This window comes from Salminus brasiliensis, chromosome 1 (genome assembly GCF_030463535.1).
Source record: "Salminus brasiliensis chromosome 1, fSalBra1.hap2, whole genome shotgun sequence".
In the NCBI taxonomy this organism is placed as follows: domain Eukaryota; kingdom Metazoa; phylum Chordata; class Actinopteri; order Characiformes; family Bryconidae; genus Salminus; species Salminus brasiliensis.
Window position 1 is genome coordinate 55,554,952 of NC_132878.1, and position 14,488 is coordinate 55,569,439.

The 14,488-nt window shown below is 42.1% G+C and overlaps 1 protein-coding gene across 4 annotated transcripts; it reads right to left on the bottom strand.

Annotated features, from left to right (window-relative positions):
* Positions 1-1,617: 1,617 nt before the first annotated feature.
* On the bottom strand, positions 1,618-14,448 carry ccm2 (CCM2 scaffold protein). Of its 4 annotated transcripts, none has more exons than XM_072682710.1 (10): positions 14,091-14,448; positions 8,079-8,255; positions 7,302-7,385; positions 6,794-6,977; positions 6,585-6,715; positions 6,100-6,235; positions 5,643-5,700; positions 5,369-5,513; positions 5,101-5,239; positions 1,618-4,486 (listed from the first exon to the last, which is right to left on the bottom strand). In XM_072682710.1, exons 1-10 carry the CDS (start codon positions 14,118-14,120, stop codon positions 4,200-4,202), a joined length of 1,371 nt encoding a protein of 456 aa, XP_072538811.1. In that variant the 5' UTR covers positions 14,121-14,448; the 3' UTR covers positions 1,618-4,199. The 4 variants fall into 4 exon arrangements, with proteins under 4 accessions (XP_072538811.1, XP_072538810.1, XP_072538809.1 ...); XM_072682709.1 differs by lacking the exon at positions 14,091-14,448 and adding an exon at positions 8,391-10,134 and having other exon boundaries at positions 6,794-6,974; XM_072682708.1 differs by lacking the exon at positions 14,091-14,448 and adding an exon at positions 8,391-10,134.
* Positions 14,449-14,488: the final 40 nt, after the last annotated feature.

A 14,488-nucleotide genomic window follows, 5' to 3' on the forward strand; every position in this document is an offset into this window, starting at 1 on the left:
TGTGCATCTGCTCCTCAGTTCCTTTATTGAGGCTCATTCATTTACCGTACATCCTCACACACAGATGTTCCCTGGAATGAAAGGGGAACGTCACTGAGCAGAGGTTATGTGACTACTGTTTTTGTGACTTTAAGGATTGTGTCACAAATGAATGGCTAGCATTTGTGTGCTTGGGTTCCTACTTGGAGCTGGAACTCTGTGACCTTCAACAGGATGCATAGGTTTGTTCCGGTGGAGCCTTTGAGTCAGTCATTTAGAAGAAACTGCTCACTACCGTGTTCATTTCTTTAAAGACTAAAAGATTATGCTCGCTTCTAAAGGCACAGATTTATCGACTACTCTTTTAGCAGCCCTACAGGCAACCCAGAGGGAGGTCATACCAGGCTGTAGCCTCCAGTGGAAGAGTCTGCAGATGAAAAAAAAGCAGGGCTCCCCTACTGCACCCTGGGATAACTTAATCCTCCTTATCTTGCCGAGAAAGCTGCATGCACAGATCAGTCACAAAGGCTTAATGCCTATTTAAAGAATTCTTGTCTGTCTATTCTGGTAAATGAAAGGCAACCTAGGATTTTCTATTTCGGCTACAAGTACTGTGTACTCAGTTCTGTACCAAGTAAAGCATTTAAGGCCAAATAGCCTCCCTCTGGGCAAGCGTCATTAAGGCAGGAGAGCCAAGTCAGACATTGTAGATGCACCAAATTATGCAATTTGTTTAAGGATGTCTCCAGGAAATCAACCATAATTTCATTAGTCCAAGCAAGCATGAATGGAATAGGCTTTGGGAGAAAGTGGGCATGGTCATCTGATCGGACACTGAGCTCTGGCAAACTTCACAAACTCCTGCGCAGCACATTTTACGCCATGACTAGCGCCTTTGAGGACTTCTAGTTAACAATGCATTAAAGAAGGCAGGCTGCCAAGGCCACACAGTGAGCGATACTTCACAGATTGAAGGATTGGTTTCAGACACACTGGACTTTGGCAGCCCTGAGAAAAAATAAATAAATAAATAAATAAAATAAATAAGACAGCTGACACCACCCAAGGCAATAGAAGGCAATGTGAGATTTTTAATCTTTTGACGAATATTCCAGAGATCACATTATCCTGACCATCATCCCTTGCAGTAGAACCTCTTTCTTCTAAAAATGGCCAACCATCACCATGATTGCGTGTGACACTATGTGGCCTTGTAACTAGCACATTGTGCAGTCTCTTAGTTACCGTACCTAATTAAATCTACTTACATGCCTTTGAAATGAAGTCTCCCACTGCGCACCAGGTATGCCTGATTCTGATCCGGTTGTACTGGACAAACCAGGAATTCTGACAAGCCCTTAACCTGAAGAAACAAACATTCTCATCCTGCAAGACCTTGGCATTACATTACAGTGTTAATCAAAACAGCAGAGACATTTTTTGAAGGGTACAGTTTAGGATCAGGTTGCACATTTCATACACTGAACAGGTTATGAATGAAAACCTGTCTCAGTTGAAGATCTCAAGACAGTGTATGTAGCTTATGAACAACGGCACCCTCTACAGGACTGTCTTGTGGACCGTCACAAGGGTGAGTAATTCCAGAGAGCTTTTCAGATGAAGACACAAGACTTTACATACTGCGCATAATATTTAATAAAACGTATCAGTCACAATCTGTACAGATTACAGAACCATTCTTACATCCCTGTTGGATGATACAATAAAAGTACTTGTTCAGAAAGGCACAATGTCAGGCTTCCAAAAACCAAAGGACGAGATGTGATTGTTCTGCAGATGGAAAAGCAGTAAGCTCTCAAATCAGCCGGCAAACTGGCTTCGTCAGAGTTCCAAATACTCCAGGTTTTCAGCCAAAACCAAAAACAAACAAAAGAAATAATATCACAGAGCTACATACCCTACCTGGTGCAATTCACAGAAAACTTTTAATGGGTAATTACAACCAGAAATAGTTGTAAAACTGTGTTTAAAACGTTATGCAATACAAACTAGAGTAAGATATTAAACAGTTAACATAAGGCTGGAAATAAAAGCACTTGGTGGATCAAGTTTCAAGTTGGGCTAAAACGGGACAGAAAAACTATACTGACCGTCAGTCAAATCATTATGTTGCAAGACACAGGAAACCATTGATCCACATAAAGGCTAAATGAGGGAAAGCTACTCAGTTAGCTCTTCGATTTTTTTTTTAATGACCTGAAACCAGCACATTCATTTCAATCCTGAAAATACAGATAACCCCAGCCCACAGCCCAATTTACCACCCTTACTGTCTACTGCTCACTTTCAAGAGCCAAACCACTGCTACCAAAAACAAGAACAAATACTGTGGGCCCATTTCAATGCTGTTTCTAACATCCCCTTGCCAAGTTCAACTCGCCCCTTGGACATACCTCATACCTACGTTACATAAGTGGCTGCTCACAGAACAAGGCCAGAAGGGGACAACGAGAAGCAGAATTTTCAACTGGAACGCACCCATCCTTGTGAGCTGATCACATTTTGCAATGCATAACCGTTTGCTGAGAAGTCTGAACATGATGTACATTATACTTGTGATTGAGTGTGATTTCTTTGTTCAGCGAACAGCTTTGGTTTAAACCTGTAGTGTTTGTGTTGTTAGCTAAGTAATCTTAAAGTAGCAAGCTAGCAGAGTAAAGTAAGGAGGATGTTTGAGCGTCACATTACAGATGGAGAAGAATTTTACTGCTATGGCTTATAAACAAACTTTGCTCACATTTTTCCCACACAATGATAATCTCTGAAAATGGAACATAGAACCTCATGGAGTAAAATGAAACAAAAAGCTTGAAAATGTCAATTTACATGTAATGAATATAAAATTACCTTTTTGAATTATGAACTCCCACAATATGTTAATTCTAAAAAAAAATTGCAATGGCATCAGCACACGTATTAGATGCTGGAAAAAAAATTAAAAACCGAGCCTGGGTCCGGACCTTGTCTATGTTTGCGTTATTTTCCTGTCAGAATGTATGAGAGAACCTTCAGCACTCAATTACTCCACCCTCATCTCCGACTGTTAGGAAGAAAATTGCTGTAGGCAACAACAACAAAAGCAACACTATGCTGCCCCAAAACAAGAAAATATAAACAGGAGTGAATAGTGGAAGTGTTTCTATTTACCAAATTGGTAAGAATTATCACACAAGAAGGGGATGAAGATGAATGCAGAATTAAAGATGTTATAGGTATGACAACTTGGTAAACCTGTATAATACAATTTGACTGACAGACAGAACAAATGGAGTAGATAAATATCATTCACAGAGCTGAGTAAAGTTTTGGGTGAACCTCAATCAGAGAACTATGTAATACTGGTAAACAGCAGTTAACAATGCTACCTAACACAGGTAGTGACTGATAAAGTCATGCAAGGTCATTTCAAAGAATTATTGGAAGCATACTTTACTTTGCCAGATTGTCAGCATTTGTAAGTTCACTGCTTCTGCAATTTCTGTGAGAATCAGTTAAGAATAGACTTTTGCCTTTTATTTCCATCCCTCTAATGTCTCATCCCGACACATAGAGACATTACGTGACAACAATACAAATTCTAGTCTTATCTAGACCTTGTTTTCCAGTCCTGGAATCCTTTCACGCTACACACTGTAGTGTTTTCCTTGCTCCCAAAACATCTGATTCAACTTGGAAGCTAATTATCAAACCTCGTAGGGTTATAAAAAGACTAATGTGAACCCTGTAATTGACATTTTCTTTACCTTCATAATTACTTTACTGTAATTAACATCAGATCCATAGGCCCTAAAATAAAACCCTATGGGACTGTGCCAAGTCACCTGTACTATACCCACTGTACTATACCCATTAGAAGAGAAATAGAAAGGCTGGTCTCAGATCAATAGTAAAAAAAAAAGAAAATAAAAAAAAAAAAGTCCAATAGCTGATAGCAGATACTGCCAATAAACAATGCGAACTGTGCTGTTACAGTTACAGAGAGTCGTCATGCATTTCAAGTGTCTCAAGAAGCACCATCATCCAATTTGAATGACAGTAATGTGGTCACACCCACACCACTACGTGACAGTCTGGATCGAGCCTAGGTGGCAAAGTATCCACATTCCAGCATCAGTTGACTGGCCGCGACATGGACCAGCGGACCATGTAACAGTCAGTATATATCAAGTGGTGACTTCTCCAGCCCTTAAGTTCTGTTGTCAGGGTGACACCCCGTCTTGGTCCATACTGCATCCTAGCGCCTCAATGTCATTGCTGATGTCAGAGATCATTCTGTCCCATTCGTCGCCCTCAGAAGGCGCCGTTCCTTCATCTGAGCCACCTGCTGCCCCATTGCCATTGGTGGTGGAGTCTGAGGCAGAGCTGGCTGTGCGTCTGTAGCGGCCGAAGCTGTCAGTGATAATACCGCGGCCGTCCTTCACTCCAATGGTTTCGAGGAAGTTCTCAAAGTGCTGGCTGTCCTTCTCTGGAATGAAGGGTCGGAGGCCTGCAGGAGTTAGAATCAAGCAAGATGAGCAACTGGGAGGCTTTTTGGGGTCAATAATCTCCTCGCTTACAAGCTGGAATTAGTTCCACTTGAAGCAACAGTTTGGCCAAAAATAAAACTGCACCTTTGCTCCAACTATAGTCCACCAGCCAGAACATGCCAAGTATCTTTGATCTGAATTTTTAGTTTTGCACTGGAGCAACTGGGCTAATGTTGCCAACATGCAGTAAAGACTTAAACCACATAAATTAGTACTTTTCAAAATGCATGCCTAATTATCACACTTGCTTTTGTCAAGCTCTTCACAAACTGTTAAAACAAAAGAACAAGAGCTACACACAGCAGTAATTTTCCTTCCTCTTTATATCGTACAGTGGTAGAGAACTGGCATGTAGAACTGATGATATAGCAGAGCAATTTCATGCATGCTACAAGTGTACACCTGACACCAGCTCTAAAAGTTTCCAGCAAACTACACTAAAAGACCTATGAACACAGTTTCACTTTGACTTAGCATTGAATGTTGTGGTTCCTACATGGTTCACATGGTTCATTTAACATAGCAGATTCTGCTGAGAACAACTTGCTGTCTAGCCACAGGAAACAGAGCTCACCAAGTAGAAGAAACTTCCTGCTGTCCCCATAAAGCTGCCTCAGGTTGATGCAGAACTCGTGGATGGAGGCGCCATTTCTGTACTCATGCAGGTGTGTGGCGAACTGCTGAATCTCCTGAGAGGACAACTTGGTCCTCAGCTTCAAAAAAAGGACAAATCAGAGATGGTGATTTAATGGAGGAATCATAAGGGATGGATAACTAAAAGATATTAATTAAGAAAATGAGCTTTATGATAATCTACAAACGTCCATGCGTGTCACACACACCGTGGTCATGTAGTCCTGGAGTAATTCTGTTGCTGTTGTGCTTAGTTCACTCTCGCTAGCGGTTTTGTCCTGTGGTGAGGCCGGTGTGGATGACGGGGAAGGACAAGGGGAGTGCCCTGCTGCTTCCAGTGAGCTCTGAAACAAGCTAGGATTGGACCACCACAAAAAAAAAAAAAGAAGCACCATCATAGTAAATCTCACATCTCCAAAAGCCAATGCGAATAAGAGAATAAGAACAAAATCAGGCATTATTTAAAAAAACTGAACTACTTACAAGGGTCCTGCTTCTCCTTCAAATTGCTCTTTATCATCTACTTTGCTTGAAGAGTCATCTTGAAGATAAAATGAACACAAGCCTTGTGATTCACAACTTTCAGCATGGGCCATCTAGCACACAGAGGTTGTACTGAACAACTCATTTAACATATGCACCCCTCCTCCACAGAGGACGTCAATTCCAGCAGCCGTGAACTTAAACAGCCTTCAGCAGTTCAAGCCTTGTAAAAGCCTTCTAACCGTGTAACATAACGAGTAACTGAGCAGCTGAATATTTTAGCTCAAACCAATTTGGGAAACAAGGTCCAGAATACTGATTAATTTCCTAGTCTGCAATCTCCCTGCTTGATATGTGGTGTGTCTGTTACTATGACAACTACCAACCCTTCGGGAGGCACAAAAATGGCTCAGTCAGCATGTGACAGTGCAGTTGTGCAGTCATCTTCTCCACTCACCACTGTACAGAGAGAGATGTCTTGTAGGTGTTGTGGCTCCATCAAAGATGGCCCTGTCCAGGAAGTCGATGGTAGATTCTGTGTAGACTATCTGGAAGACCTGACTCAGGAGCAAGCAGAGCTCCTCTGCCGCTGCCTGGAATGACAAAACCAACATAAGCTTTTCAGACAGACAATTATCTATGCTACATTTTGTAAAGACATACATTCACTAAAGACATGGAAGAAAAACAAGCCTTGGACTAAAATGCAATGCCAGGGACTTCTCCTAGGATCAAAGATGAAGCCTAGTCCTGGACTACAACCCCCCCCCTCCCTCCCTTCAGAGACCTGTGTAGTCCAGGACTAGATTCACTCCACGTCCAGGAAACCAGCCCAAAACGATACTGATCTGCAGAGTGAGCAACGGCTTTGGTTTTAGTTTTAACTTAATGAATGTAATAAATGACTGGATTGGAGTTGAAGTCATCCAAGAAGTTAGCCACCTTGTTCTCAACGGCCAGCACGAGAAGACAGCAGACCTCTACGACTCCGCTCTCAGACAGAGAGCTCAGAGTGGGCGACTTTGACAGCTCTGGACACGTACTGGGACAAGGAGAGCTGCCAGGTTCCTGGGCTGCACAGAAACACATACAGCTGAGAAACGTTTCCTCATTATTAGCTAGGTCAGTTGGTAGGGACTGTGAGGACGAACCTGTTTTTAACACCACTAGATGCAGCGAGTCGTCTCGGATGTACGAGACGGCGGCGATGTCATGAATGGGCACCCTCAGGATGATATCTTCTCCATCACGCCACACCAGCTTCACGTTGTATGCTGATAGGCTGACCACAGCATCCTGTTCCGAGGTCAACTGACCTGCTAGCTGGTGAGACTTCTAGGAACAAAACAAATAAAAAGGGAAGAAAAGAAGATACTAATTATGGGTGTTGCAATAGGAAGTTACATACTGCACACTTGACACCACTTATCCCCGATGGGTCCAACTCCGGTCCTGAAGGTCTTTGATCCAACACAGTCTAGGACTTTTTCTACTCAAACGCAATTTATTCAACTGTTAGGTTAGTAGGTTTAAGAACTGCACTGGACTCTGACTCTCTAGGACCAAAAAAAAGGAAGCTCCTCATTCAGTGCATGCACAGATCAATTAAATGAAATTGGAAAATGAAATTGTGTTGCTCTCTTTTATCAATCAGCTCACCCTGGCATTGTCAATAAGATGCAGAACTTCAGTGCGGCTGGACGGGTTGAGGTATCCTGGAACTGAGGTCAACTGGCCCAGATACTACAAGATGCCCAAAAACAAAACACACCATCACACAGGTCAGAGTAAGAATACAGTGCATCACTATGTCAGAGCTTGTGATTCGACACAGACGACCACAATAACTGTCATAAGTCTGTTATCTATGAATAAACATGCACTATATGGACAAAAGTACTGGGACACCTGTTCATTCATGGTTTCTTCCAAAACCAAGGTTATTAACAAATAGCTAATCCGGCTTTTGTTGGAGTAACTGTCTCTACTACCTAGGGAAAGCTTTCTAAAAGATTTTGGAGCTTTGCTGTAAGGATCTGATTGCATTCAGCAACAAGAGCATTAGTGAGGTCAGGATCTTGGATCGCTACCCCATTGGATGGAGCACCAAAAACAGTTCCACTGCTCCATGCCTCAATGTTGGGGGGCTTTATTAGGAATGGTGCCACTAGGTTCATATTAATTTGCTTCAGAGAGTCCTATTTTATAGGCAATACTTCTCTACAGGGACTAGACAAACTGTGTGTGCATTTACACATCTGAGTCAGCAATGGCTACAACTTCAAGTAGCTGAAAGCATTCATTAGATGGGGTGTCCATAAACATTTGGACATTTTGAAAAGTCTACAAGACAGCCCTGAGCAAGGAGTTCACCAAAAACCATTGGCAAAGCAAGTTTACCGTGGTCCTACACAGAGTTTCGGAGTATGTTCTTACCTTGACCTCTTTCTCAATGTAGTCATTGAGAAGGATGTCCGGGTCGATGCGATGGTCGGGGACAGAAAGCGAGAAGGTGTGGAGGGCCCTGCGCTCAGTAGCCTTCTCTTGAGCTTTTTTATCTCTCCCCTTCTCCCCCTTCAGAAACACACGCTTAAACGGAGACACTATACCTGGCTGTGGGGATTAGAGGAAACAGGGAAAGGAAGAACGAGAAATAAAGAGACAGAATAAAGGTTTAGTTGCAACTGCAATCTAACCTAGGCGATCAGGTTAATCCAGGCCTTTATCGGCCAGAATATCGGAATTTACCGCTCTCCAGGGATGTGCAGGAAAGCGCAGGAAAGACAATACACCAGGACTTGGAACTACCATTCCATGGGCTCCCATTCTGTGACAGTTACACGAGCTGCTGTGGATACTGTAACTATAGCAACACCAGCCCTGAGCATTCGGTACCATGCAAAAGTTTGGGTACAGTGGGTGCAGCATGCAGCTTCTTTCCATGTTCTGCAGCATACTTTACACATTTAGTTTTGTAACGAGGGTGCAGGTCCACAATGCATGTGCGCAAGACTTTAATGCATGTTCTTGCCAGTCACCAGCATATGAGCGGTTCTTGTAGATTATTTTCTTGATCTTTTCAGATCTCATTCTGATGTCCATGGTTCCCCTGATATAGCAATTCTTATAAACTGCACTATAGACACTGCTTTCAGATCTTTAGAGAATGGCTTAGACAAGCCCATTTTACTAGGTTCTAAAAACAGAGGCTCTGTGTACTGCTTGTAAATGGGGGGGAAAAAAACTAACTAAAAAAGTGCCATTTGTTCAAGGGGGCCCAAACATTAGCATAAGACTGTATGCTTTCCTAGTCAAGGCATTTTGAATCGTGTGGTGGAGCTGGTCATACAAACAGAGAGGGTCGTGCAACATGCTGACTCTAGCCCTTCCCCACCTCCATTCATAGACGCCAGCACAAATAAGACGGATAGCTCATTTTCACAGAGAAACAAATGATCAGTAGTCTCACCGTACCAAACACGGTCTGCTTTTAAAATGTACGTCTGGAACAAGACAGGGAAAATAAACGCTTGTCCAAGCATTACATTTTGCCTCAGGGTTTTTATGAAACCATAAACTTTAACCAATTCCTGTGGTAAACCGAATGCTAACGTTGGCTTAGTATCAAATCTTAGAGCCTCCACGCTTTCCTTCCTCTTTTTCCCCACATTTAAGAAGTTCAGATTCACAACTGGAAGCAGCTTAAAATGTTTCAAGTCCTCTATTGTGGCGTTGTGAAAATGACTGGTCAAGTGGCTGCCCTGGCATTACAACAACATTAATAAAGCTAATGGCAAGAATAAGCAGTTCTTGGTCAACTTACCTCTGTCTCCATGATTTCTCAGTAGAAGCTTTAAAAGAATTACAATGAGAAGTGGAGCAGGGTCGTAGTCAACTGTCTTCAACAGCGCGCTCCTTCACTAATTCAGTTTTGGCTGTTGTGCATGCAACAGGTGGCACGTGGTTCAAGACAAACGGCACGGGGGCCACCGCCCTCAGAGCAGAGAGAGAACGTGCTCTCTACCGCACACAAACACACTAAACCCAACTGCTCGCACTCTATTGCACGACAGGGCGGTGAAAAGGAAGATGAGCAACCACCGCTTCCTGTGATGAAAGTCACAGCCGAACTGAAAAAAGGTATGTAAAACTGGTTTCATTCTCTTCAGCTCTTCCCACTAATGACACCTTGCCTCTCTACTAAAGAATGAACAACAGAATGAAGTTGATTCCAGACCTGTAATTGCAAACTAAACAGCCACTTAAGATAATCATATGCTGCTAAAGGATGAATGCATTGTGCTCATGTGTATCCAGGCCAAAAAAAAAAAAAGACATGGAGTGAGGATTTGCAGTCTTGTTGTAGTAAACAGTTGTGGACGGGTGAAAATGAGCAAAATCTTGTTTGCAAAAATGCAACAAAGGATAAGGAGAGAAAAAAAAAAGAAAAGAAGTGATGTTTAGAGATGTTCCTTATTTCAACATCCTTCATGACACTGGTTCACTCTCTAAAATAACCTAACTGAAAATAAACAACTTCTGACTTGCTACAACATACTACCTGTGGCTCACTCCACAGTGGTCCCTCGCCTGCTTTAATTATTGAGAAGCCAAAGTGCTGAGACTCTACAGGAGCATCAACATTGCATGAGTCTGTTTCCATCTGTAATGTGAGAACAGTGGACTCCACAGGCGAACTCTGCCAAGACAACGCACACAACAAAGCAGCTTGAAACACATGTTGGGTAGTCAAACATACATAAATGCTTCACTGCAACATTAACATGCCAAGTGTGATACTGAACACTGGCCCTACAAAACTAAAAGAATTAAGGACACATTTCCTTTTTTAAGTTCATGAGCCCCTTGCAGAACTTGCTGTTCAGTTAGTCAGAATTATAAACATGTGGGCCATTTCTATGAAATGTATAATGCAAATGTAATCTATAGTTTCTTGTTAACCCACTGACTTTGCTAATACAAATAAATAAGCAAACAGATAAACAAACAAACAAACAAGCAGAACATATAGCTGGATGATTTGGAAGCCATTGGGTGAGGATACCTGCTTGACTGTGAAGAGTCAGTAATAGTCAATCACAAATTCCATTTACATGTTGTAAACATTTCTGTTCATTCTACATTAGTTTGCCACCAGTCATGCCACCTCTGGACAACTCACAGGTCTTGTTATTCAGTATCCTGGCATCCATTTGGAAGTCTAGTCATTTAGAAACACAGCTGCACACCCCACTAATGACAGATGGGTCAAATATCGCTCTCAATGTTGACAGTGGACCATCCATGTGGTTGGCAGATGAACGTATAGCTTGTAGAGTGCGGTTTAACATGACATGCACATGTGGAGCAGTATGTATACAGCTTACTATTTGGATAGCACAGTGTGCTCATGCAGCATTGTCACAGTTCTTAGTTTTAAATGACACTTAATTGTGTTGGGTTGTAGAGTTCTGAAAGTCTTACTTGGCTTCTGATCCTGTATGATGTACTGTTATCTAACAACAACAATAATAATAATAATAATAATAAAAGCTGAAAGCTGTAGCACTGAAATAGAAGTACGCACTGTTTGGCGGACGCTTGATATCAGCTAATTAACTTGCTGTTGGCCAACCAAAAAATAAGAAGTGAAATAAGTCAGGATGGGAACAGCAGCTGGGAAAATGCTGCCCATCACCTAGTTTGACTTTCTGTGATTTGGTTGTTCCTAAATTCAATAATCGAGAAGCAGAGCTCCACGAGCTTGTTTCATGAGGCATATTTATTATTTGGCTAGCTAGCTTAAATTTGACTGATCTAACCCTGGATTTTCCATCTCCAGCCAATGGACCACTTAGTACTGGGTGTCCATGCTGAACACCCAACCTATGCCATGGCAGGTTATATTTGGAATTTCTGAGCATACACTTGGTCCATGGCTGATCAGAAGTTTGAACCAATAAAAACAAAGAATATTAATTTACAGAAGAGCAAATAAAGACATTTAAATAGTAGGATTTCTCTATTCTCATATGAAGCACCAAAATATTTTCCATACGCTAAATACATTTGCTGCTGCAAGCCCACAGCATCAAAATGTAAACCTAGACCCTACAGCCCTATTCGGACTGCAGACATTTGTAAAATTAAAACTGTGAGTTCAGTCTTTGATTAATAGGTTGTTTTGTAAATTAGCCCAATAAACATAGCTTTCTTCAAACAAACATACTAGGGCAGTGCTGCGGTTACTGCTTTGACAATATAGCAAATTGCTGAATTTCATACTGGTTAGAACTTGAATCCTCTCGTAGTCTTGTACGGCTAACACCACATACATATTCTGTACGACACTTGAAAAGATACTAGCTTTTGAAGTCTGCCAAAGAACGCTGGGAGACGTGTAAATGTAAATGATGTAAAAGGCTAATCTCTGATGACCACATGTGCTGCTTCATAACTGCACACTAAAAAGTTCGCAGAAGTGAAAAGCAACAGCACAGCAGACAAACTCATAGTACACCACTGTACCAACACCTCACCCAGCACTACTTCAAACCTTCTGGGTCCAGTTAAACAAGTTCCTACTACAGAACCAGTGATGCTTTATGCAGTTGGGCCTAGGGCTTTAATCATTCTGCATAAAATCATTCACACCTTACCTTACACACCATAAAAACAGCACCATGAGCTGAAGAAGCACTACAGAAGCACTCTGCCCAGCTGTGTAGTTTATTTTTTGTTTACAGTGCTTCTGAAGCAAAGAGCTCTCCATGCCATACGAGCCAACAGTGCCATCCTGTGGCCATGTCGTTTCTCTTCTTGTCTGGTTTAATCTCAGCTATTTATAAATAAGCATGTGAGGTTTATCCATTTGAAATATTTGGTCACAAATTCAGTTGTTCTTGTATCATGTGTGAACCTGAGGATGACAGAAGTTTAAGAAACAATAAATAAAAATAAGTAAAAAAATAAATAAATAATAATAAACAGAACTTACAACAGCAGGCCACACCTGTTGACCGAGCAGATGGGCTTCATTTACTCGGCATGGCCTGTAACCTGTCGGAGAAACTACTACTATAATAATAATAATAATAATAATAATAATAATAATAATAGCTAAGTGGAGATAGTGTTATTGTTTCTCCAAATTAAGGAGAAAAAGAAAACACAGAGGAGAGTCCCTCCCCGACTCCTGAGTGGGCGCTCACAGGGGAAGTCATATCCTGTTTGAGTCTTTAGTGAGCCCAGCCCTCTATTCTCCCCTGTGTATGATTAGGGTCAGCTCCGCTCCTGAGGAAAGCATGTCACTGTAAGGCTGATCTGACAAGTGGATAAGTGTGAGCCAATCTGAAAATAGACTTATTGTATCAGTAACAAATTTAAAACTAATAAAACAAAAAAAAACAACTGGACTGAAATACACAGCTTCATCATTTCAAACCTGAGGCAGAAAGACTGTTCATATCAGATGGTCTAAGCTGGCACTACTGCCCACTTCCCTTTTAACAATGTAAGCAGGCCTGTGCTTCGGTAGCTGAACAATACTTTTAAGCTTGTGGCTGGAACACAATCACACGGTAAATAAAATATTGTTCAGGTATCATAGCACAGCCCTACTTACTTACTGTCTAAAGGGAAACGGGCTGCAGAGTCAGCTTAGAGGGCGAGAGAGAGAGACAGAGAAAATCCTTGACTATATGAACAAGCTCTCAGTTGCATAGAAGTGCAAAATGGCCATGTGTTTATTACATTCTTATTACATACCAATATCTGTATCTATGATTTCTGAATAAATGGATTTTCTGTTCAAACTCAAAATAAGTTGAATTGGTGGAAAAACAAATATTTCCTCAAAATCACACATTTTTGTGCTATTATACAACTCCACACACACACACACACACACACACACACTATATATATATATATTTATAATATTTTTTTTTTTTTCATATACAAGTATGAGAGAGAATGTTAGTGCACTTACAGAACTATAATTAATTAATTCACTAATCAATTGTCCGCCTGTATATTTATTATGAGCCAGCTGTGTCTTATATTGACAGCTGTTCAGCTGACAGTCCAACAGCTACAACGACCACCTAGCCAGGACGGTCTCTCAGCCCCCCCCCACCACCACCTAAGCACTCTGCGCCTCCTGCATTTAACTTTTACAGCTGCTGCTAGTGGAGACACACTGGATCGAGCACACTTATCAAATATTAACCTGCGACATCGTCCCCAGCGCCAGCAGTGCCTTCACCAAGTTCTGCAGGCAGCTGTTTGGGCACAGCTGCTCCTTGTGTCAGCCGCAGGTCTCATTAGCGTAGCGTTAGCTCACCCCCTAGCACCGCGGCTAGGCTAACACGCTGACTGCGGTCTCCAAACAGTGAGCCAACTCCTCAAAACCGGGCTACACAAGTCTGAGAGACAGGCACTACTCACCTTTTTCACTTTCTTCACATCATCCTCCATCTCTACGTACAAATGCTCTTCATCTTCACCCTAATTACGCGGAGAAGGGAGTCGCGGATTCGGTGCCAAACAGCTTACAGACAGCAATCAATGGTGGCAGCTTCCCAGAGCGGCGTTACACAGGAGTCCCCCCGGCGGAAAGTGGGCAAGGGGTGACCACCCGCAGCTCACAGCGCATCTTCATCACAGCCTAGGAAAACAGTAAGCTACTCGTTAGCGACCAGGGCCGCTCGTCTTGCCGGAGGGGACGCAGATGAAGTACAGCAGGACTGCAAACTAGAACAAAAACAGCTCCAAACTTTTCAATCCTGCCGCCATTTTGGGCGTTGAACGCTTACCCAATATGCTTTGCAAGGAGACCAAAGTTT

Excerpts from the sequence above, each read along its gene's own strand:
- ccm2 (XM_072682708.1), bottom strand. The coding sequence starts at position 8,597 with ATGCTGCAGAACATGGAAAGAAGCTGCATGCTGCACCCACTGTACCCA. Across the intron at positions 7,386-8,078 it reads ACATTGAGAAAGAGGTCAAG|TATCTGGGCCAGTTGACCTC; the intron begins GTAAGAACATAC and ends GGCATCTTGTAG. Across the intron at positions 6,716-6,793 it reads TCTAGTGGTGTTAAAAACAG|CCCAGGAACCTGGCAGCTCT; the intron begins GTTCGTCCTCAC and ends GTTTCTGTGCAG.